General features: G+C 35.7%; 1 protein-coding gene across 2 annotated transcripts in view; it reads right to left on the bottom strand.

Moving 5' to 3' along the window:
* Window positions 1–25673, bottom strand: part of LOC100871460 (uncharacterized) — a 245944-nt gene that overhangs the window by 76271 nt on the left and 144000 nt on the right. For both annotated transcript variants that reach the window (XM_086914112.1, XM_031917111.2), the window contains 2 exons: window positions 5003–5238; window positions 2056–2282 (listed from right to left, as the gene is read on the bottom strand). In XM_086914112.1, coding sequence (XP_086770238.1) covers window positions 2056–2282; window positions 5003–5238 — 463 coding nt within the window. The remainder of the gene's footprint in view (window positions 1–2055; window positions 2283–5002; window positions 5239–25673) is intronic.

The following is a 25673-nucleotide window of genomic DNA, read 5'->3' on the forward strand; positions in this document are numbered from 1 at the left end:
ATTATGTAAGAATTTAAAGGTAAAAGGATTACGATCGTTATAAATCTCTGACGTTGTTTTAATTTGAATAAACAGGTGTCTTGAATTTTAATGAAATAATTATATGTGTCTGTCTATTACGAGATTATTATGAAGATTTGAAGAGTGATAAATTATGTCAATAAAGTTAATATTGTTTATTGAAGATTTGTATTTAATTATCTAATTATTAAAGTCGTTTCTGAATGAAATGTAATTTGTAGTTGACAATATTTAACAAATTAAGTATGCAAGATTTTAAATTCACTGTGTAATAATTCACCGCGGAATCGGCATTACGTACACGTAGTTAAATATGATTTTCTAGAATCGAGTGATTTCATAATTCTTATCATCAAGTTTTATATATCGTTTCAATTATTTAAAGTATAAAAATTAAAGATATAATTATCTAAAGTTCAAAATCATAATTTGAAATTCCTAAGAAAATTTTTAAAATAATTTTTTAATTCGAAAAAATATTCGTTCAATTGTAATCGAGTAAAATTTTCTAAAATGAAATATTACATCTCTGTCTCGTAAAATTGCTTCGAACGATCTTACAACGATTCCAATAATAATCAACTCAAATCTCGGATATCAAGTTCAACGTATTCATTCAACAATTTCTTAGCATGAAATATTACTTATTATAAAATATATATTTAAAATATTCGCATAAAAAAATTTTTAAAATGCAAGAATATAATAAATCTATAAAATATTCTTTTTTATGTAAACTCGAATATTTTAATAAACATACCAATAAAATTATTCCAATGCAATTATGCAATGTAATGCAAAAAAAAATCTATTGTATGATTCAAAAAAAAAAAACGAACAAATATCAAATTCTAGAATAACAATTCTTCGATACCAAACCAGAGAAATCTATAATCAGAAGAAAGGTTGGATTTCATATCCATTTTAAGGCCACGTTCAATCCTATCATGTACACTTACACTCCAAAGAGACATTTATTCCCATTACAATATGTTGACGCTTATTTCCTACGTTTCTTTAATAATTCCTATGTCATAAACAAGCATCAACCTTCGTTCAACTACCAACAGAAAAACATGAAAGAAGTCTTGAAGGAACACGACGGAAAGTTTCTCTCATTATTACTTCAACAAAGACACGATTCAATATCATTTCTCGTCACATCCTGCTCATACGTGGAAGGACTCCAGGATCCATATTTATTCATCGGAATCGGAACAAGTTACTTTCTCCTCGAAACGCCACAGATGCGATATTCTCATCGGATCGACCGACCAATCTTCGGCCAACAAGCTGCCGGAAGCTGGAAAGCAACGTGGAGAAGCTGCGACCAGTTACAGACGACAATATCCTCCTATCAAGACGCTCGGTCCAATGGTCTGATGAGTCGATCGATATTTCAAGACGAGGCGATCGATATTCTCTTTTATACCGGCTGTGCGCAACATTCTCGTCAAGGATTGCTTCTTACGCGTTTCTACGATTCCTACGTATGCACGTGGAACACGGAGGAAAGTACGAAGAATGTCAAGGCAAGCGTGATGACTCTCTCAAGGTCTTATACTCTTTAAATAATACAGCGTTTGTTGTGGACGTGCCTGATATCGATTGATTGGATTCGAGAGAATGATGGTAGAAGTTTTGCATTGAGAATAATTATAGAAGGGAATCTACGAGCCTCTTTACCGACCGAGATGTTTCTAACCTCTTTTCGACAGTGTGGCCATCTTTTTGTAGCAATCAATAAAACTATAATACGTAATATACGCATAGAAAGAACTTTAATATTCGATATTTAATCTACTTTATTAAATTATTTCTAGAAAATAATCAAGGTTTGTTTCGTTGAATTGAAATTTTTAAAAAATGCTTTAAGTCTTAACAATTATTTTTTGCATGGATAATTATTTCAGCAAATCTTTCTATGTGATAACACGTAGAAAGAGATCGTGAACTTAAATGTTTCTCATATTTGAATCAATCTGCAAATGGTTAGGAATGGAGGTTTCAAAGAGAGAGGAGAGGTGTACTCACTCATTAGGATTGGCGTTATTGTACTTGGCAGCGAGGCTTCTCATGAAATCGCTATAATTCCGACCCATCATCTGCTCCATGTGTTTGAGGTGATGGGGTGGTGGTGGGCCCTCGGGTCCACCCAAAGGGGTAGCATTTGGTGGCGTTCCTGGATGGCTGGACGACGAGGGCGTCACGCTCCTCGACGACGTTGAATTATTGTCTGGCGTGAGCCGTTCTGTTTTAACCTGGAACACAAATATCAATTCTGAACTGAGAAATCAACCAGGAGTTATTTTTTATAAATTAAATTTTATTTACAATATTGTATTATAATTAGAAGAAACTAATCGTTGAATAATAATTACACAAAAATATAATAACATATGTAAAATTTAAATTCTTAGTCTTGTAAATTTAAATACGTGTAATAGATTGTTTAATATTTATATTTATATTCTTCTTCAAATTACACGTTCTTTTTTATGACCAATTATCTCTAAAGAAATCTTTGATGTGAAATTAACCTTAGCATCATATACATAATACGTGTATAACAACATATTATTAAATATAACACGTGTACTTCCAGAGATAACTATAACCATAAGGAATGAATCACGTCTCAAACGTAAACGCATTGTTGAAATAGCCAATTAAAACATAATTAATCATTCGATCGCCTAAATAGCTACCTCGCAAAAAACATCAGCTAAAAAACAGCTTATTACAAAAAAATAAAAAAATCCTATGCTGCCTTCGCACTAATTCTCGTACCATCAATCATATCACCTACAATTTTCACACTTCCACATACAAATTTTTATATAAGAATAATATTCCAAAAAATTCCATATGCGACACGTATTACAGAATTATCCCAAAAATAAGAAAAGAAATCCTTATTGTATCCTTCGAATAAAAATTTTCATATCCGACAAAAAATATTCCGTATGACACAAATTACTATTCCAAAACTTTCAACAAATACTTTCATAAGAACCTATTTCACAAAAAATATAATTGGACAAATTTTAAAAAGTATGCACCACTCCAACTTCACACTTCCGTTTCAAAACTGAAAATTCTAAATATACACACAAACGCACACAAAAAAAAAGGAAGAAAGAAAAAAATTCCAAGACATGCCACTATACAAAAAAAAAAAAAAAACCAACTAAGAAATTCGCGGTGTTCCTCGTCATTGAAAACGTCATCCTCGGCCGATCTACTGGTATCCCCGGCTGGGGGATGGGCGGCAGGAAATATCGGTGCGCGTTAATTCCCGTGGAACAGATTGCATCTGAGATATGGTAATGAAGGGAACGCGTGGCGTAACAGTTGACTCCTCTTCGCCGTTGAGAAGGCGACGTGACACCAAGAAGAACGAGACTCGATTGGCGTAGAATAGAGTCCCCGAGGAGGCCGTACCGCCACGGTAAATCTCTTTCTCGCCTCGAGACCTCTTCCTGACAACGGCCTCTCGCAACGTAGACACGATCCCAACCGTGTACAAGCCTCTCCGTGGCGATCGTCCACCCGTTTTCGCCCGCCACTCTCTTCTGCGGGTGAAACCGCAGGGGCAGAGGGACGGTACCCTCGATAAAACGAGAAATATAGAGTTTCGATAGAGGGACAGAGGAATTTGCCAGAGTTCGGTCGATCTTCGGTCGAGATGGAGGTCGAACGGTTTTTGGGAGAAGATGGTAGATATTCTTTTATTTCTTTTTTTGGTTTCGAGAGTGGAAGGATTGGAGATGGAAGGTACGTTGATTGGCAGGTACGTTTTGCGGAGAAATTGAAGCTTACGGCGTTCGAGAGTATGGTAATTTAAAGGAAAAATGATAAAATGTCTAGTTTTAGAATGGCAATCTTCTGATGAAATTATTTATTTTTAAAAAGGGATACAATATAGGAATAATATATAACGATCGGCTCATAGCTTTTATTTATCTTTTCAAAAATCTATCGATTACTTCTTTCGACTCTTAAACTTTTTCTTCGTTTCACTCCCTCGCTAAAGTAAACTACTATTAACAACTAAATCCAGTAGCTTTATCACATTCTCAATTTTCTGTCTCACTCTCTATCCTCAATCCAAGATTTTTAACTTTCAAAATATTTTTGAATCAAAACCAGAAGCAAATTATTAATGCATCGATTACAAGGAACGAACAGCCGATCCAACCGTATCAAGATTCCACGTCGATCCATCGTTGACGTTGTTTCTTCCACGCGAGGATCTTCATCGAACTGTCTGCTGCAGTAACCGTGCAGCAGTAGAAGAATTTTCACATGTCATTGAACGCCCATTCTTTTTCGAACGATGATCGTCCATATCTCCTGGCCATTCGCCTTCCTCGCTTCTTCTTCTCTTCTTTTCTTCTTTCCTTTATTTTTTCCTCCTCTGTTGCCCTCTGCACCGCATTTACAGAAGCGTCGAACGGCCGCGCGCGTGTGTCAACGACGGGATGACACTGCGACTTCGTTTGACATCGCTGTCACAGAGAGGAGGCCTGCCTCGAACGAGACCGCTTCCACTGGTAAACTTTATCTCGAGAAGCCTCCTTTTGCCCGTTCCCGATCAAACACTCGACACTCGATGCTCGAGACACGAGTCTTTTGGATATTTGTTGGAAGGCAAACAGCGCGAGATTCTTTTTTTTTTTTTTTTCATTGCTTTCCTTTCGAAAGACGATTTTTAGGTAACTTTTGTGCGAAAAAGAGTTATTGGTTTTATGATTAGTTGCCGAATTAATTTACGAAGTTAATTTAAGGGCCTACGTAAGAATTCTACGTAAATTTCATCGTTGATGTCTTCAACGAATTGACCAACGAATTTTTATACTTCTAAAGATATAGAAGAAGGTCTTCTTCGTATTTAACAGTCGTCGATTACAGGAAAAGAATTGGAAATACAATGGAGAAAGAAGGAAGACGATTTAAGATTGATTAAAATTTAACTTACTTGAGTGGTGTCGAGACCATTCTGGTTTTGTCGTCTCCTACCCCTTAGCGGTCTGGGGGTGGCCGCACCGGAAAGGTGGGCACCCTGGGGGCTTCCGCCCCTCGCGTCGACCGCTGTGTTCGCGGCCAGGGTGGCCCCGTCGTTATTTTCCGTGTGTGTGCCTAAATCGGTCGCCTCTCCACGATCGCCACTACGTGGTCCAGAACCCGCGGACACGTTCTCACCTGATACCTCACCTGCAAAAGGAAAAAGGAAGAAATTTCTTCGTGTTCGAATATCGATCGAGAGTGTATCGATCGATAAACACCGTGACAAACATTGTGTAATATCAAGATAGACAGATTGAAGCATTACTTAGATCTAACCACACATGACGCACATTGAGCTGATAATGTAACAAGTTTCTGCCATTATCTAGGTATTCTAGGTTACTTGTGTATCATTCCTTGTATCTTGTTTGCTGCTTATTATATTATATTTGTAACGATAAAAGATAAGTTCATTAATAAATTGGAAATTTTCTAAATTATTAGTAGCGAATGATCAAGAATGATTAAACTCTCGCACTCTTCTACGTTTTAAAAAGAAAACATACGTGTGTATGGATCTCACAGTACACAGGATTAATTAATTTATATCTCAAAATAAAATGTATCAATTGCAACGATATAAAGAGCTCCAAGAAGCACGTATAAATCGAAATGCGATATGTATCGTTTCATCTTATTTAGTTCACTTTATTATCTCGAACTGCATATCCATAATCCTCCGCCTAACCTCCTTCAAATGCCTCTGTTCACACACCAACAAAATATGAAACAGGAACAAATCCAGCTTAAATAACCCGAGCCACGTATAATCCCAAACCCAATACGCAATCTTTCTCACCCTATCCATCTTAAATCCCTAGAAACCAAGCAGCCAATACCCGATACATCCATCCAGCGTTTACGTTAAAGTCGAGCCCCCCGTTCCGATCAGATAATCCATAAAATATCGTCTTCTCACGTGACGATCGACTTCTCTTACCAGCGCACCAAAGCCCCTTCTTCCAACGGTTCAAAACTCGGCATTTGCCTTTGCGTCAACTCGTGGCTCGTATTTCGACGTTTCCACGATAAATCCAATCTCGTACCATACGTTTCCCTCTCGATCGACTTCTTCTTCTTCTTCTTCTTCTTCGTCTTCCTACTTCTCTTTCCCTCGCCCATAACACCGGTTTCGTAACGAGGCGGTAGCCAGAGCCGCGTCGTAAAGCTTCTTTAACGTCTTTGCGTGTAAACGGTGTCTTTCGACACCAGGAATTTCGATGAAATACGCTTTAAGGGGTATAACCGTACGGGAGGACGATTACACGCCGAGAGCGCCGCTAGGCGGAGAAGTCGGGAGATTTACGTCCAATAAATGAACCCGTCCTGGCGCCATTATCTTCATGCTCGATCAGTGGAGTGGACGCGTATGCGCCGCGCGTGTAAGAAGTATTGCGACCGTTTCGAGATGTGAGGGTTGGGAAGGGAGCAAGGCTTGGACAAATTTTACTCGAGATAAGATAGCGAATAATAATTCGATACAATTTATTAATATTTCCTTTCTTTCTCAAATTAGATTTCAACGTTATAAACGTTGTTGTTGTTACGTGGCAGTTGGTAAAATAAGATAAATGATGAACGATTCAAATCGATTATTTCGTCTGATCAAATGAGATTAAACGTGAGTAATACTTTTTATTTTGAAAATGTTAAAGAATTTGAGGGAAGAGAGAGAGAGAGGGAAGGGAGAGATGGTCGAAGGGTCACTGGTCGCATTAGCTACCAAAAATATCCAATAAATTCTTGCCATCGTTAAATGGCCGGAATTTTATGGCGGCTGTAACTCGTGCACACAGCCGAATTTGTTGGACGATAGGAATCGCGATCGTTCCACGCGATGCGAGATCGTGATGATTCCACTGATGCCACCGACGAGCATCGTGCCGGTGAATCTTCAGAGGCAAATTTGTTACTCGTGTTAATTTATCAGTGGAGAATAACGTTTGAGAATTCGTTGGCTGAACCAATAAGAATGTTATCGATAATTTTTCCAATTTAAAAGAGATATAAAAAGATCTGATGAGATATCTTCTTCTATCTCGAAGTTTTCCTTTGAACGTTAAAAATTCAACTTTAAATTAATCTTTCGGTGTGTGAATTTTAATTTGTGTTTTGTTTTATTTCTTTTTTTTTTTTTTTTAATAGAATACAAATTTAAACGTTTCAAAATTATTAATGAATTAATTTAGATTTGTTTTGCATCATGTTATTTTATACTTCAACAATAGATCAGAAATTGTCTGTACAGATTATTAATTTAGAAACTTTTTAAAAGCTTTTGTAAAGATAATAATCGTAAGTAAGAAAATATAATAGTTTAGCCAACCGATTAACCTCTTAGTGTCAAATGCTGTCTTTAGCATAATCATGCATTTCTTTATATTAGAATAAACAATGACATATCAGATATTACGTTATTTAACGCCAAGAGGTTAACAATCTATTCACTTTACAAGTATATTTCTATTTTAAGATGATGTAAATTGAATAATAGAAGAACAATAAACAACATTTTCAAAACTTGTAATAATCGATATTTACGATACTTAATTTCAATGTTAACCTATAATAAAAATAAAGAAAAGTAGACAAAGAGTATTATATAAAATATAATAAAAAAAAATCGCAAGAAAGCAAAAGTTTCACGAATCAAAAAATTCCCCCTTTGTGAACATACAACAAAGTATATAAACTTCAAAGTTAATGAAAGAAAATAAAATAAATTTTGCAACAAGCGAAATTCCTTGATCAAATTATCATTCTTCCTCAATGTATTTCAATTTAAACAGCAATACAATTATATTTTAGAGCCTTTAATTATCCTCTTCATCGCGTCAAACCAACCTCTCAATGGAATTCCAAACCAATATACCCGGCAAGAATTAGAAAAGCAGTAACACTAAAGAATCATCCTTTTAACGGAAATATTGGCCATCGAGAGAGAAGCCTCTACCGTTCGATTATATAACTTTTCCAATTTCAATCCGCTCGATCCTCTCTCCACACCGTTAAACAAGATCGAGGGGCATTAAATTACAGTATACCGCCGTTTACGATGCACAGTGTATATATACGCGAGCGTGAAGATACACATTAAACCGCTTTTACAACTTCCCAGAGAATGGTATTCCCTGAAAATCGGTGAAGTTCTAGCGCCTTGCTTTAAGAAAATCCGCTGGATGAAGGAGGAATCTGGATGAGGGAACATCGACCGTAAAAGTCATTTCTATGACAGTCATTAACCAATGACTTCATCGTTTCGAGGCGGTATATTTACCGCTTCTCATCAAAATTCTATTAGACATCCTGCTCCAATAGGAGATGGGCTTCGTCTTCTTCTTCTTCTTTTTTTTTTTTTTTTTTTTTTTTTCGTTTTTTCGTTCTAGATGATGTGGAAATTCACCAAGAAGATGAGAAGAAATTCATGAAATCTTCTTCCTCGATGAACTTGGCTAATGAGCAAGTGTTTCACGCACGTATCAAGGTTTAAAATATTGAAAAGAAGTATAAGAAAAAAATAAAGTTTTCCTTTAAACAAGATTTTCTACCGATGTGTCTGGACAGACACGTGACCTAAAATTAGATTTATGGCGAAGAAAGCTCATAAAATTTCGTATACACTCATCGTGGATATCGTCACGTTTCCTTCAAAAGATACACTTGGAACCGCAACTTTTATGAGCGCGGTAGCCAAGGCTAAGTCACGTACGACAAATATCGTAACTCATATTCCGGAACTGTCGAACTATTGTTTGCCGATTGTTTCTTCGATTCTGCACAGTTGTTTGCGGATGAATGAAAAATTGTTTGCAGTTACGGTGGTCGTAGCCGGTAAAAGGTACGACTCAGCATGTGAATCGTTTTTAAATCGTGGACGAACTGTCTTCAAACATTTGTCGTTTCTATGTAATCATTGAGAAAATATTGCAATACTATGAATAACGTTAGAATCGCCTATAATCTTGGTATTCAAAGATTCAAATTTTAAATATTCTACTTTACTCTGTATCGCGACATTTTTAATTTTCTTCTTTTATTTTATACAATTCTCACTCTCATTTATCGCGAATCTCAATCTTTTAATAATAAATTTCTTATTAGAAAGAAAGTTTATCTACAATGAAAAATATATCCGATCTTAAATTATTTTTATTCGGTAAAAATGAAAATTTTCACTTACGGATTATCTTTAGAAATCCTCTTTCTATAAAAATTACTAGTTTGCATCCGCTGATTGAAAAAGTACAGTGTTTTGTATCAACAACTGTGCAAGTTTTACGTATAGAACTCGTGGCAAAACTGACTACACCGAGTTCAAAGAAGCAAGTTTTCATAGCAGGTGAGCCGAGGTTCGAGGTGCGACGACACACTATTGTTAGCTCGTATTAACACATCGTTACGATATTTCACACTCAAGCTTCACATTGTTTCCGACTTCGTATGGAGGGACTTTTGTATCTTCCATGTATGTATACATAAATATTTTTATCCTTTTGTAAACAAAAATTTCAAATATTGTTCTTATTCTTAAAAAAGAAGGAATAAATGTATTCAAGAAAATAGCAATTCCACCAAAAAAAAAAAAAAATTCTATCTAATTCCTAAATTATTGAAAAAAATTGTATCGTAATCTTATTGTTTAGACGAATTTCAGAATTTAGAATTTCATTGGTCTCTATTTCTTTACGAAAAAATTAATATGAATGTGAAAAAAATTAAGAAATAATCGGTTTGTTACTTGATGCTAATTGTAAAAAGATATAGAATGACAGCGCCGCGTTGCGGCGCAACAGTGTAACAAAGATAAATCTATCTCTTTCTATCCGTCTCCAACTTCATCACGCTTCGTCATAACATAAATTCCTTAACAAATAACTTAATCGACATTTCAACTTTCGTTCTTGTTTTATAATTAACCTTCCAAAGATTAAATTGAAAGAATAAATTAACAAGAATTTTGCTCGATTTTTCTACACATATTTCTAAAATCTTTCGTATTATAATGAAAAAAACTCGCTATCAATATGGCGGAATATTGCAGGATATAATTATCTCGTAACCACTCAAAGACGCGATTCAAGAAAAATTGAGAGAAGGAAAGAAGACACGGAACTCTTAAAGCGTGGGTGGCAAGCATAAATTATTTTGCTAGATTGTCGTTAAAACGATTTGACCCTCGAGGTCGAGAATAGAGCACCGCGAGACAGGAATAAAGATGGCACAGTGCCTTTCAGCCGACGTTAATTATTCCCGCCTCGACGAATATTCTTTTTCGACGAATTCCTCGCGAATACGTTCGTATCTGCTCTCCTCTTGAAGACACTGTCGAGTTTAAAAAGAAACGAAGAAAAGAAGAAGAAGAAGAAGAAGAAAAATAATCGAGAGGCTGTCACAAAGATGACAGATCGTAACGTCGCTCTTTAGAATGTGTCAAGTCGACACTGTTCGTGAGTTCATACTCGTTTTCTAAATATAGAGAGGAAATTGTCCGTTTTGAAGAATAATTAATGAAAAGAGGTTTGGAGGATTAAAATTTTATTTGATTTCTTTTTTTTTTTCTTCTTCTTTTTTTGGCAACGGTCCGGACTGATTGTGAATATAATAGGTGTTTGAAAGTGATACAATTGCTGAAAGAAGAGTTTTAAATTGAATTGATAATTTCTTCCTGCTTAAAAGAGGAAGAATAGAGAACTGTTATGATTTCTTGTGTGCAGACAAATTTCAATGATTCTTTGATCATAAAAGAAGTAATATTTTTCTTAATTATTCCTGTTTAAAAAGTAATCAATAAAAGGATAATTTGAAAAAATAAAAGATAAAGAATTTTTAAAAAAGAATCTTTTACTATCTATAAATAGTATAAAATAAATGGAAGAGAAACCAGTATGTTATCTAAGCTTGAATTTTTGAATTTCAAGTTTCCATTTGAATCCATAAAATTATGAATTTATGAACAGAAGTTGCTTTCTCTCGAGAAAAAAATCTAACACAGATGTCGTTGCTCGAATAACATTTTCCAGAATCTGTTTAACATATTCAATTCATAGAAATAGAAACAGATTTCAATTTTCCATCTAATCCTGATATCACATTGCATATTAAATTTTATTTTAAAATCAACTAAGCTAAGAAACTTTAACAATAATTAATGTAATAATATTATGATATTAAAATCTGAGATAAAATATTTTTCATATATCTGATACCGAATTCAATTTTCTACGAAATGGAAAAATCAACGTTATTTTCAATCGTAATAAAATTAATATTATTATATTTCGTTTTTTTTTTTAATATTTTTTTTTTCTATTACCGAAATAATATTTCTACGTTATTCGATAAAATAAGCGATGCAAATATATTTATAACGTTACTATAATTTCTAATATATTCGAAATAATCGAATTATGTAAATTTCTATGTCACCTTTCTTTGCATATTTCGATCCATGAACGTCGATACGATTTAAGTAGTATAAATAAAAATTTACTCGACACGATTCTCGTGCATACGTTATTCGCTTGAACCGCACCCAATTCACATTTGCATTCGCAATCTTCACTCCTTCATCTCCATTGCGCAATCAATCGATTCTTTTTTTTTTCTTCATGCTGTTACAAAAGATTTCTTTAATTTTCCGTGATCATAATCTCAATTAGAAAATAATATATCGCATTTCAAGCAACATTCAATTAAGATCGATTTAAAAAAAAAATGAAATCCAATTTTTAACTAATTAATTGCTCATTAGTGTCCTGCTTTTCAAAAGCATATAATGATGATTTATGTAAAAAAAAAAAAAATCCAAGAATATCTTGTGAGAATCAAAGATTAAGTAGATCGATGTTTTAATGTTTCATATGTGATTCGTATATTATTAATTGGGATGATATCCAAAAAAGAAGTACATAAATCTAAACTTGATACGGATTTTTTGCTTTTAGTTTAAAAAAAAAAAAGAACAATGGAATACAAAACGCAAATACAAGCCAAGCACAAGACAAGACAAGACAAACAAAACTCTTCCTCAATCTAACATAACCTAACCATCCCAAATCATCACTCCACGCCAAAAACGAAAACCATCGCCTCGTCCCAAAAATAAATACCGTTTTCTTCATTAACTGGCATCGCCTTGAAAACCGAAACATTCATCATCCCGAAGCCAATTATCCCGTAGGCTACAAGAAGCGCCGAACGAATATTTTTCGCGTGCTACCAGCGTTGCGGAGGCTTGACCGAGCCCAGTCATCGTGATTAAAGGTTGAAACGCGAGAGAGCGGAAGCTGCCGTTTCCTTCGCGGTCTCCGCAAGGCTGGCGGGCCAGAAAAACAGCGAACGAATCGCCTGCCTTAGAGGTTTGCACGCGTGCAGCACGCGTGCACACGCACCTTCCTCTCCATATTCACATCCGGAGTTAGCGTGGCGTTTAATGAACGATAAAGGCAGCCCGTGGTACCCGCTCATTATAAATCCTCGAGGCGACGAGTTACCTTTGCAAATGCAAGATTTTCTTCCTTAAAAAATATTCTATAAAACATTTCCATGAAATGTAATATAGGAAAAATTTAATATCGATAATACAAAATGTTATTTTTGCACAAATAAATCGAATTTCTAGGAATTCGACTAAATACCGACATCCATGATTATCTACCGAAACAATTAGACTTGGTGTCAGGTTTCATTCGGCACGCTCCACTTCGAGCCTCCATTTTCAAGAATTATTGGATATAGTTCGTGCTCAAGCTGTACAGTAATACTACTGTAGATCCAAATCTTCTATAACAAGTAATTCAGACAAAAATTACTTAACTTCTTAACCAATTCTTCTTTTCAAATACGCAAGATCAAATTTGCAACAGATCATCACCCGTATTATATTCGTTTATAATAGCACAATATCGCGGACGACAATAATTATAGAGCGTAACGACCTTTAAAGGCCGGTCGCGCTTATGAGAGTAAAAGAAACGTAGGAAGAAGAGGAGGGAGAGATTAGCGTGATGGCGTTAACGCGATCAGCGCGCCGTCAGCAGGGGCGCTCGCGTCGGATATTCGCTTGCGTTGTAAATCTGCCGTAAGTTATGCGCGAGCGGGAGGGCCGGCCGCGCCATTAAAGCGGGTTATGCCCGTTTCAAGTGGAAAATCATAAGCACCGCAAATACGCCGTTATTACTATAGACGCGCCACGAGCACGCCATTTACTTTGTAATCATGACTAATGCATAATGCAGTAGCCGGTGCGCCGGTTCCCTTCTGCGTGTGTCATTCGCCGACGTTTTATGTGGGTGCGTGGACTACATGTATATGTGTATGCGTGTACGGTTTTGATTTAGTCGATGTACCGATGGTCGAGTAAGAATGCACGAAATGTGGTTCTATGATAGATCGATTAAATGGCGGCTTGTGGGTGTAAGAATCGTGCTTGTGATTGGTATGTTGTGTGTGTGTGTGAGAGAGGGAGAGAGAAAGAATATGGTAAATAAGTTATTATGATTGGAACTAAAGGACCTAATAATACGTTATGAAATTATGATATAAGTATATAGTAGGAAGAAAATTAGATAGATAAGACTAGATAAGAAAATTATTTTATTATTACGGTTATTATTACGGATAATTATTATTTTTACGGTTTTATTTTTTTAAACATTCTTTTTCCAAACAATATAATTTCATGAAATATATCTCGTCTGAGTATTGTAATTATATACTGAATTAATCAGAAGAATTTATAATTGAAATGATTCTTTAAATGAATAAAATAAAGTTTTAAAACAGTCATTATATTTGCATCAAGTATGGAGAAGATTAGATAACTGTTGCGTTGTAAGATACGAAGGTGATTCATTTCCATTTGATATTTTATCCGATAAAGTAGATATACGATGCTGATATATCGACTATTTCATTAAAAAAGAAAAAAAAAAACGAATATCAAAGTTAAACAGTTTAATTTTCTTGCATATGTTAATTAGAAAATCATGTTTCACGGAACAATTTTAATCTAACCTTAAATATTAAAAGTACATTTAACCTGAACAACGACAATATTTTATCATATATTTCTAATCTTTGCAATCCTCGACTTTCTACGCATCATCTGCAGTTGGAGGATCACTGTTAAAGCTTCGCGAACGAGACGATATCCAAGCATTCCAGAACGTCTGTAATTTCACCTTTTTGGTCGTCGGGTAACGTCGACCTCATCGCGGCCATATTTCACACCGCGGGATCTCGTTCTGCATTGGTAGCATCGTATACTCTCCCTTGGGACGTTCGCGTGTTCCTGGTGCCTTCACCTAGTTAACAGTAATACCAACTTCTTCTCGCCGTTTACTCTACACGTTCACTCTCGTTACCTAGTGTATATCTTGGAGCGTTTATTGATTTTCGTAGTTAACGGGTGGCAGCGTGAGTTAGAGGGAGAATGTTTAGACAAATGTGAGATGAATAAGTGTTATGAATAAATGTTTATATATACTCTGCTCGATTACGTTTAGATGAATCATATGTTCTTTTCTGTTTCGTTATTAATTATGTATTACGAAGAAGAATTTTTTTTAAATTAAATTGAATCAATTTTACCCCTCGTGCGTGTAGATGTAATAATTTATTTTTCAACTGGTTTAAATATCGAGATATTTTTCCACGTTCGCATTTCGACCACGTTGCGTCGAAGTGAAACAAAATTAAAAATGAAAAATTAAATCAAGAATACTTCTCGCGTTGCGAAATCATCCTGCAAATTAGATCAACATTCTTATCGACCGTTCGCACAATTGGAACGAATAGTTGACATTAGTTGGCATAACAAGAACACGCGTATTCTTCTCGTATCGAGGCGTAACCTTGGTCGCGTGGAGAGCGGTCGAATCAGCTGTTTCAACCATAGAAGGCCTCCTGTGGTATACAATGGACTATCACGTGACCGGCGAGCGTTTATTAGCCGAGGCAGAGAAAATGCTCGACGAAAGAAAGGGATACGATAGGATTTATTACGATTCCGATTAATTAACATCCCGCGACTGCAAGATGCGTCCCTCGAATATGTGGAACTCGATCACACACGTGCTGGTGTGATTGATTCCGCGCCGATCGTGATTTTGCGTATTTGATTTTTTTAATCTCGATCGTCGAACGAGGTTTCTTTTTCGTTATGGAAGTGAAATTTGACGAGAGTGTTTTTTTTTATAAAATTGGAGATTAGGTATGGTTGTATAGGAGAGGGTTGATGTTGGAGAGAAAACAATATATTTTTGCAAAATATTATAAATTTGAATTGGATTTTTGTATATATTTTAAACAGTCAATATAGTGGTTTGTAGAGATAATTAAGCGAGTATTATTCGTATATTGCGATATTGACTGGTTTTATTGTCGAGATGATGGTGTGAAGTTATTATCGTAATGGTAGAAATATACGTTCTAGTGTTATTTAAAAAACAATAAAATTCTTTACGATTGTTTGAGCTAGGAGAAACGGATTTCCATAAAATTTAAAAATATGAAAAGAAAATATTATCGTTGATAGCGAGTAACAATGATTTTGTTCCGTCATTCCAGAAAAGACGTTTAGCTTTTCAATAATTAATCTCGGAATATGCAAACTTATATCACGCGAGAAAAACTTGTATCGATAGTTCTTGTTGTAGGTGTTCATTAGTCATTTTTACGCAATCTCACAATTGTTTTTACATTAAATGTTAATATTGTTTTTTTATCTGTCGGTACATTTTTTTTCCTCTTTTATTTTTGCCATTTATCATAATTTATAGAAAAATAATAAAAACATTTATGAAAAAATAATTATTTATGTATGAAAAATAATAAATATTCTTTAAATAAGTCATCGATGCATGATATAATTTTTTTTTTTTTTTTTTTATAAAACAGAATTACGTATATAAAATATTTTATTCAAGATATTTGAACAAAAAAACAGATTACATATTTTTTTTTTGTGAATAAAAACATTAAATATTCACCTAATATCCCTGAATTTATTCCTCGAGCGTATATATACTTGTATTTGTTAACATTATTAAAAAGCAATTAACATTTATTGATTACCGAGACAACATTTTTGCAAAAATAATTTTTTTGTTCCCTTCGACGCAATAACTATTTAATTATCAGTTTCCTGGGATTGATTTTTTATTATTTAAAATTAAAGAATAAATAATATTATTCATAAAACTCAGTATAATAATTGCAAAATAAATATGAAATTATAAATTATAACCTAAAAGATGGCTAAGTTAATCTTTTACTGTTAAAATAAAAAAGAATAATTTTCACTTTCTCATTATTTAACTTCGTATTATTATTTTCATAAAAAAAATATTTTTTTTTTTTTACGTTACGATAAAAAAAATCAATCACAACGAGAAAGAAAGTGGTTGATTAAGTATTCAAATTTAAATAAAAACGAGATTTTGAAAATATATTCTTTCGATATGAAAGAACTTACTTTTTAGTAATTCCATAATTTATTACGTATCTATACTTTAATAATCAAAGCAACGAAAATTACTTTTGCCGTGTAATTTTAATAACCAGAAAATTAGTCATTTAACAATGTGGTAAACAATGTATAGAAATAAGTTTTCCAGGCATCCATTTAGCTAAAACTTAAGACTGAACTTCATGATGAATACATGGTTTCGTCATACCTGAATTATAATCCGCGCCACGAGCGTGACTCGATATTACAAAGCGAGAACTCAAAACGTGGGTCATCGGTGAACCACGACAGTTACCCGAGGTAAAACTATCATTATGCAAACAAAGATATCCTCTTGAGTCATTCTAGCAAGCAAACTCAGGCATAAAAGAAGATCAAAGTGTCAAGAATATCGCACAATATGTCTATCAAATATTCTAATATAACCTTTCCACAATGAACAATGTTTATAATTCGAAATAAATATTCCATTCTGTTCACACTTTAATATCCGTTTACGGTTTCAACCGCAATTACAGAAGAATATCTCGAAATAACTCGTGTTTCAGATACGTTTATAAATTTTCGAATTCAATTAATCGTAAAATTTAGTTAAATTTTCCATAAATTTTTATTATTTGAAATTGAAAGGTGATAACAGAACGAGAAGAAGAGGGAAAAAATTATGGAAACAAATAGAAATGAATTAGGAATTAGTGAATGAAATTAGAAGTGAAATATCACGCAATATGTCTATCAAATATTCTAATATAACCTTTCCACGTGAATAACGTTTATAATTCGAAATAAATACCCCATTCGTTCCACTTTATTATCCATTTACGGTTTCAATCGCGTATGAAGAACATCGAAATATTGTGTATAAATGTTTTAGATACGTTTATAAATTTTCGAATTCATTTTTGAACCGTTCAAAATTCAGTTATAAATTTTTCTTTAAAAGGTGATAAACACAATGAGAGAAAGAAAAGAAAGAACTGAAAACAAATACAGAGAAACGAATTGAGAAATTAATAAATAAAATTAGAAGTGAAATATCATCGCAATATCCATCGAAGAATCCACTCCTCAAAAATCAGCATCCAAAATTGGATCCCAACGCCATAAACCAAAATCATTTTTCCACTTTTGCTCTCGTTCCTGCCAGCCACAACAGAAGCAATAAAAGGCTCCAGGAAGAAGAGAAGCAGCCAGTTCGTTCCACCAGTGGCAGACAGCAGCGTGCGGTGACCTCCGTAGCCCCGTCGTACGAGCAGGCTACGCGAAAAGGCAAACGAAAAGAGCATCGGAAGAAGAAGAAGAAGAAGAGGAGGAGGAGGAGGAGGAGGAGGAGAACGATCCACGGAGGAGGAAAGAGGAGGGAAAGTGCGTGCCTGCGTGACGTAGCTTTCGCAGGCCATCACGCATATGTTACCCTCCGCGAGGGGCCCCTCTACGCGTTCACAATGCGATCCGCGGGGTCATTCCACCTCTTCAGCTCCTTCGTATTCGTCGACGTCTCTTCCGTGGACGGTCGTGAACTTTGTTCCGCCGTGGTTGCCACGTAGGTGTCCCTTTCTATGGGCGCCGCGACTCTCCTAATCCTCTCAGGGTCGCGCGGCGGAAGGACGTAGGTGTCGTGAATGCTAGGGCGTGACTCGCGTGTCACTGGGACTTTGCATGAGGATCCACGCCAGATAGCGCTTGGGTCGAGGATAAACCTCGGCACATTCGATTCGAGTTTAAATTTAGTTTGGTTGGACGAAGCATCCTTGCGAGTTTTGAAATGAAACATGGATCTGAAGATTAACAGTTTTCTCTTTTCGAAGCTAAGTTTCCTCTGTGAGCTAAACTCTGATTGAACGTATCAAGATTCGAAACACCCTCGATTCGAATGAATGGAAATCTGAATTGAAATCGAGCGAGACGCCATTCTTCTCCCAAGGGAGAGGAGAATAAAGGCAGAAAAAGAGAATCACTCGGCGAGACAAATATATGCACACCTCTTGCCAGGTGACCATAATCTACGGCAACAAGATCAAACCCCAGGAGAGACCAGGAGAAACTTGGAATCGAGGAAACCGCACGACAAGCGTGCAAAACGACCGACTCCCACGACTAGGCTCGTTTCGTGTTTCTCCTCCTCGTTCGAGAACGAGACACGTTACGTAATCCTTTTTATCACGGCCAAATGTAAACGGTGACCGCAAAGGGCGGAAAGAAATATCAACGCATATCGAGCGGGGCGAGATCTGTCGGGTCAGCTTTCGATCTCTCGATGCAACGAGAAAATGCAACGACGATTGGAAAAATCGAGGTACACAGACGAGAGCAGAAGCGTTTAACGTGGCGAACAAGATGGGATCGATTAGATATGCATCTAAACAGGTTAATAAACCACCCACACACGTACACATCAAACGTTTCTCTCTCCACGCGCAGTCTTGCAACCGGAGTCTTACCACGTCCTGGCACCATTTTTTTCCTTCCCTTCCTTTCCTCGATCTTTGTCGTTCCTTTTTTTTTTCTTTTCATTTTCCATCTCTATCGTTCAACTTATGAGACGAGGATGACAAACAAAGAGCTAGCATTTGACGTCCTCGCGGACGTTTCGTGCACGAGCACCGATTAACGATTCTCTCACTTGTCGCGTTGCTCGGGAGAAGGGGGAGCTTGAGAAATCGGTTGGACGATTGTATTGTGAGAAATGAGAGTGATAAGTTGTGGAATATAAATGTTGGGTATAGAAATTGCGTGGGATATATATATAATCGGGAGAATTGAATTTGAAGGAACGATTATTTTTCACGTTTTTGCGCGACCGCGTTACGTAATCAATTAAAAAAAGAAGAAAAAAAACAAGATAACATCTCTAATAATTGGTGGCGATAAAATTTTATAGAAACGTAATATAAAAGGAAGCAGTACAGATTTTCTTGAAGAAAAAATTTATAAATTCAAGGAAAATGAATTTCAATGAAAATTCAACAAATAAATTGCATAAATTTTCGTATCGCGATCGAAGTGAAGACAAGTTTACCATATTCTATGACAAATAAAATCTCAGTGGAATGGAAATAGAATGAGATTGATACAACTACTACCAATAACAGACGGTTATTGCAAACGAAACAAAGAAGGAAAATTCATCTCGAACTGATTGAATAATTATTTCTTCCCCAAGAACAAACCTTCCCTTTCTTTTTTACCATTCTCGTGATAAAATTGACGAACAATTTCATATACCCCCTCTCCCCGCACACAAAGAAAAAAGAAGAAAAATACACGATCAAAACTCTCGAATAGCTTCGATTCTTAATTAAAAGAATCGAGAATCTCGATTCTGTCTTTGATAACGCTTACCCTGTCAACACGAGCACTGTCACTCTTCGATCGAGCAATCGAGGACCGATTAAAGCGGGTATCCGCGCCAGAAGAAGAGGGACTCGAGCAAGGTGGCTTGGTGCGCGAGAAACGATTAGCACCGACAATCCTCTCTCTCGTCCTGGTGTGGAACGAGGTGCTCGAGAGGGAGAGGAGTGGAAGTGAGGTCGAGCAAGGGGTCACAGTCGGTCCACAGACGAGTCACCTGTGGTGTGACCGATGCGAGCGGCAAGCGAACGCGCTCGCTATCATCTCAAATCCCTTGCCTTCTTCGTCATCGTGGCTAATGCTAACTGCCTCCTGGTGTACAGTCCGTTTCGAAACTCGTTCACCGGCGGCTTCATTTATATATCTATAGCATTGGGAGACAGAAGTTTTGTTGAATATAATGTACATGTATTCGTGTATTTTTTAGACGTATATTTGGACGGTCGATTCTAAAGAGCAAAATAAATATGAAAGTTGACGTACGAAAATGTTTCGATTTATTTGTTATATTACGTATCAAGTTATGAGCAATTGGAATTTGTGTTAGATGAAGATAGAGATGAGGATAGAATAAATTTATTATTTTCTTTTTTTTTTTTCTTAATTGTTGTAGGATTTCTTTTTGTTTAACGTAATATTTATATATGTATTTCATGATTAATTCGTTCACGAAATAATGATTTTAATCGGGTTTGCACATTGATGTTGGATGGTTGAAATGAAATTATTCAATGAAATGATTCAAAATATGATGTGCGCGATTGAAAAGTTTCTTTCGAATGAATTCGTATGTCATCATCGTTGTTTAAATTGTACGAAACGTCTTTTAGCATTAATTTCGTAAAAAAAAAAATACGTAAATTAGATTTTATGTGTTTATTAATGAATCATGCTTACTTTATACGAACGCCACGTAACACTGTCGACGCAGATCACGAATTTTAACTCGTGATGTGTGATCTTTAGGAGGAAAAAAAAAAAAATTCAAGTAAATTTAAATTAATAAAATTTATCGTCACACGAAGGACTAAATTTCCCACCTTTTTAAAGAAATATCATAAATGTCTTGAAAAATTCAAACAGATTTTTGCAATCTTTTTAATCCTTATACTTATACGTATCAACGTATGTACTCGAATGATACATTCTCGTTAATAAATCGTGAAGCTTCCACACTTTTTCCCAGACTTATCATTTAATCTCATCAATTATCCGCTAACAACATCAATTCGTAATAATCATCGTAATAAAAAAAATATATATATATATATCTGATGCCTTTTAATCGCTTACGCAATCTTACCCATTCCATCCGTTCATTTTCTCGATTTACCTATTAATGTCCCTTCAATCATTACTATTTCTCAATAATTAAATTAGAAAATAATTCCATCGCCATTAATTACCAACGCCATTTATCCCCTCCCCTCGAATAAAACAGCGTGACCGTCTTTCTGACGCGTCAGAATCAATAGTTCCCACAATTAGTCGTCCCACCAATCAAACTACATTGTTCAACATTCATCGTCGAAGGCTTAAAGCGGCCCCGTGGCGGTTGCGCCACGTATCGCGTGTCAAGGAGTTCGTCAATAATTATTCCAATGACAAGAGCCACGCTAACGAACGCAATCAGTGTACGGAATGCCATTGATCGACTCATCGAGCACCGTTGTTTTCGAAGGATATACGGTCATCGCGAATAAATTCCCTCCTCTTTCTTCACTCTTTATGGAAGTCCTTCTCATCGTCGAAATAATTAATGCCTACAATAATGATCACAATAAATATATTCCTCGTTAAACTATATTGATTTAAAAAGAAATTTTATGTTACATCGGATATAATTATTCGATGTTGCAATCACGATTTATAATTCCAAAGACACATCGATTGTGATAAATCTATAATTATGCCTACAATGATCACAATAAATATGTTCCTTAAACTATATTGATTTAAAAAGAAATTTTATGTTACATCGGATATAATTATTCGATGTTGCAATCACGATTTATAATTTCAATGACACATCGATTGTGATAAATCTATAATTATGCCTACAATGATCACAATAAATATATTCCTTAAACTATATTGATTTAAAAAGAAATTTTATGTTACGTCGGATATAATTATTCCATGTTGCAATCACGATTTATAATTTCAAAGACACATCGATTGTGATATATCTACAATTATCACAAAATATTTCTTGCTAAACTGATTTAAAGAAATATTTTTTTGTTACGTCGGATATAATTATTCGATGTTGCAATCACGATTTATAATTTCAAAGACACATCGATTGTGATATATCTACAATTATCACAAAATATTTCTTGCTAAACTGATTTAAAGAAATATTTTTATGTTACATCGAATATAATTATTCAGTGTTGCAATCACGATTTGTAATTCCAAAGACACATCGATTGTGATATATCTACAATTATCACAAAATATTTCTTGCTAAACTGATTTAAAGAAATATTTTTATGTTACATCGAATATAATTATTCAGTGTTGCAATCACGATTTGTAATTCCAAAGACACATCGATTGTGATATATCTACAATTATCACAAAATATTTCTTGCTAAACTGATTTAAAGAAATATTTTTATGTTACATCGAATATAATTATTCAGTGTTGCAATCACGATTTATAATTTCAAAGACACATCGATTGTGATATATCTACAAAATATTTCTTGCTAAACTGATTTAAAGAAATATTTTTATGTTACATCGAATATAATTATTTAACGTTGCAATCACGATTTACAATTTCAAAGAGACGTGATACATCTATTACGCCCATTAGATAGGCTGAATCATCCTCCATTAAATTATTCATCGATCTCTGTGAATAGATATATCTTCTGAAATTCATAAATTCATTATTTCAATCGCTTAATCTCAAACCCGACGTTTCGTAACGTTTTGTAATCGATTTTTGCCAGTTTGTTCAAATTACCATCAAGAGTTGGTAATCCTTTATACAACACACAGCAACAGGCTTCAATTAAAACGAATGACAAAGCTTGCCGCGTGCACTCGTCAAGAGTGTATCGTTTCTCGAGTGATGCATTACTGCTCGGCCGGTGTGATCAAACGGGGAAACGGGTTGACCCTCTTGGGGCTTGCAACACGGTCACGAACTTGGTCACCCTTTTCCTCGCCTGTATTTCACGGGGCTCTCGGTTATCCGTGCATCTGACGCTTGATAGTAATTGATGCCGGTTTAACAGTAATTACGGGAGTAATGTATTGCCGGTGTAAAGAGCAGGCATTCCGTTTTCTTGCGGGCGAATGAAACGTGCGCCGTGGCCAGGCATCGCTTGACTAATGGGTGTCTTTCGTTCGATTCGAATCGACCCATTCGTATCCAGTCTTTTGATCCAGCCTTCTGCCACTCGGAATGACTCGTGCGAGGGAAAATGCATTCGAACGACTGTTTGGGAGGAATTCGACGATTGTTGCACGCCTCGAGTGTATAATATTGCGCGATTCGAGGGTAAATGGAACGTAAGAAACAAGATGGAAATTTGTTTGACCATGAAGTTGTCCATGTCCTTTTTGCAATAATTGAGAAATGCGTTTAAACCTACTTTTTTCTTCAATATTTTTATTTCGACAGTTTGAAATACCATCCAAAACGATCTCCAAAAGATTCTCTGAACTTGTTGATCGTCGAGTTGTTTCTCTATTTTCTATTTTGTTACACGTAACGATCGCGCTAGAATTCGAAATACAATTGCAAATATCGGCAAAGCAATCACGCCTAATCACGGCTATATCTAAAAACGTGACCGATCCTGCCGATTACAGTTTCGTACGTCGATATCGTCCGACTGCTAATTAATCGCGAAGCATGTCGCGGTATTCGAGCAGAGGTGGAGGACATATCGTATGGAGCGACGCCATGGGCCACCCACGACAGGCCCTATCCTCGACAAACGTAAATTAACGATTTATCGTATCGGGCTGGTCGTTAGGAAGTTCGATCATCGTGACTCGAGAAGTGTTACCGATAGATGGTAATTAATTGTTTGCGATTTCAGATTCGTACGAATCGAGAGATTAATTTTTGAATCTTTCCTCTATCTTTCAAATTAAATCTAATCCAGAGCAAAAGTTCGAACTTAAGTGTCACGAATCTTCTTAAACCGAATCTAATTTTTACTCGACGATATAGTCATACCACCCAATCCAACTTGGCAAAATCCACGTCACGCCCAGGCCCGTACGCACAAAGGAGCGAAGCATAAATCAGCGTGCAAGACTAAACGTCCCGCTGAAAGAGGGTCATTTTTCGATTCACCCGCTAGAAAAATTGCTCGAATCCTTCCGTTGCCGCTTCTGACCCGAACAAGGGTCCAAAGGTCGACAGGCGAGGAATGCTGGACTCCTGATATACCTCGCTAATGAACCTTCCACTCCTGTCCATCCCGTCTATTTACCGATGGACAGGGAAACACCGGCCGAAAGAGACCCATCCCTGTCTCTCTCTCTCTCTCTCTCCTTTCTTTCTTCAACAACCTGTTGCCTTCGTTTTCGACCGACAAAACGTCCTAAAAGGCAATCGAACGAAGCTAAAGGCCAGCCAATGACTTCGAACGATTCCTTCTCTTTTTTCTTCCTTTCCTCCATATTTTCAATGTATTAAAAGTTGTCCCAAAAATTTCTTTTCATTCTTCTCACAAATCCCACAAATCCCTTCTATCCTTTTTTTTTTTTTTGCAAAATTCGTTTCATCTTCGTCTTCCATTATTCCACTTTCTCAAAATTTTCTTTGACTTTTGCGATTTTTCATTTCAAAAGAAAAAAAGAAAGGAAACTTTTCTTCGTATTATAAACAATAATAGAAGAAACGATAGCGAAACGAAAACAAAGAAAAATGTTGAATGATGTGAAAAAATTTTTCGCGATTGACGAATGACGAGTGAACGAAAGTTGTTCCTCCCGTTGTTCCCGTGGGGCAAAACTTTAACCCTAGGACCTAGGACGAGAAGAGAGAAATGACGGCCATCAAGGAAATACCATAAAACAGGCGAGAACGTAGCATTTACGATAATATTTCGATTGCCATTATCGCGTCAGAGGAACGCGAGTATTACGGGATTCGTGGGGGCTTGATGTCGCGGAAGAATGCAATCGTGCCGAGTTCACGTAATCTACTCGGCCTGTACTGTTAATTATGCGACCACGTTACATTGTGCACGACTCGCGATCGCTACGCGGTTGCTTGATATTGATTAATTGATCATCCGGCGCTGTGTAGTCGTAGACCGGATGATTTTTATTTTTTGCCTCATTAATCATTTTATTTGTTCAAACTTTTTTTAGAACAAGTTTTACAATCCTCTACAATCCTTCACCTTTTCCAAATTATTAAAGCGTTTGGGAAGACTTTACCTCTAATCTAAATATAGAAATATTATTTTTATTTTAGAAAGATACGAGGATATCTAAGCCTGGCGAGTAGAGTAAAATTTATTTTCGCGCGATTTATTTCGATCTCTGTCAGAGTCGTATTTCAAACGGAAAAGGAAAAGAAAAAGAAAAAAGAGAGAGTTAAATCGAGAACTCTAATAACGAAAACCACTCTTCTATTCGATTCTCATCTCGCGCAAGCAAAATGATCTATAAATTTTCAGATATTTATTGGAGAAATATTATCATCAAGCTTTTACCAAGTTGTACACCATTCCAACTTATATATTCGATTTTTCTTTTCCCGCGATAACCATTTACGTCC

This window comes from Apis florea, unplaced genomic scaffold, assembly GCF_048593485.1.
Source record: "Apis florea isolate Af1SG1 unplaced genomic scaffold, ASM4859348v1 contig_3585_pilon, whole genome shotgun sequence".
NCBI classification, from domain to species: Eukaryota; Metazoa; Arthropoda; class Insecta; order Hymenoptera; family Apidae; genus Apis; species Apis florea.